This window comes from Geospiza fortis, unplaced genomic scaffold (genome assembly GCF_000277835.1).
Source record: "Geospiza fortis unplaced genomic scaffold, GeoFor_1.0 scaffold599, whole genome shotgun sequence".
In the NCBI taxonomy this organism is placed as follows: Eukaryota; Metazoa; Chordata; class Aves; order Passeriformes; family Thraupidae; genus Geospiza; species Geospiza fortis.
In genome coordinates, this window is record NW_005054605.1 from 438714 (window position 1) to 439608 (window position 895).

At 58.2% G+C, this 895-nt stretch overlaps 1 protein-coding gene across 1 annotated transcript in view; it reads left to right on the forward strand.

The window, feature by feature from the left end:
- Positions 1–398, forward strand: part of STAC3 (SH3 and cysteine rich domain 3) — a 22052-nt gene extending 21654 nt beyond the window's left edge. Inside the window, 1 exon segment of the mRNA XM_031064570.1 lies at positions 387–398. Coding sequence (XP_030920430.1) covers positions 387–398 — 12 coding nt within the window.
- Positions 399–895: the final 497 nt, after the last annotated feature.

An 895-nucleotide genomic window follows, 5' to 3' on the forward strand; every position in this document is an offset into this window, starting at 1 on the left:
GCTCTGTGACCTTCCTCAGCCTCCTCCTCCTCCTCCCAGGGCCCCCTCAGCCCTCTGGGACACGCTGGGAGCTTCTGTTCCTTGTACTGGGATGGACTGGGACATGTTCCTTGTACTGGGATGGTCTGGGACATTGTTCCCTTTGACTGGGATGGACTGGGACATTGTTCCCTTTGACTGGGATGGACTGGGACATGTTCCTTGTACTGGGATGGACTGGGAGCTTCTGGGTCTTTTACTGGGACGAACTGGGACACACTGGGACCTTCTGTTCCTTTTACTGGGATAGACTGGAACATTGTTCCATTTTACTGGGATGGACTGGGAGCCCAAAGCGAGTCCTGGGGGGGGCCTCTCCCCCCACTCCATCCCCTCCCTCCTTCAAGGAGGAACCATAAACCAAGGTTTGCTCTGACTGGAGTGACTGGGAGCACTGGGAATGCTGGAAATGGGGTGTTTAGCCCCAAATCCTTCAGGAAGAACCATAAAGTGAGGTTTGCTCTGACCGGGAGCACTGGGAATGGGGTCCCCAGGACCAAATCCTTTAGGGAGGAGCCATAAAGTGACATTCAACCCTGAGTGGAGTGACTGGGAGCACTGGGAATGCTGGAAATGGGGGGTTCAGCCCCAAATCCTTTAGGGAAGAGCCATAAATAGGAGTTTGCTCTGACCAGGGGTACTGGGAGCACTGGGAATGCTGGAGATGGGGGGTTCAGCACTGAATCCTCTCCCCGGCTCCATTCCTTCCTCTCCCCCCGCTCCATCCCCTCCTCTCCCCCCGCTCCGCCGCTCCCCGGTGCCCGCAGCTCCGCGGCCTCAATCGCAGCCGAGCCGAGGAGGTTTTGACCTCACCGAACTCAGCGCGGGGGGAGCGGGATGAGAGCGGAGCCAGCGC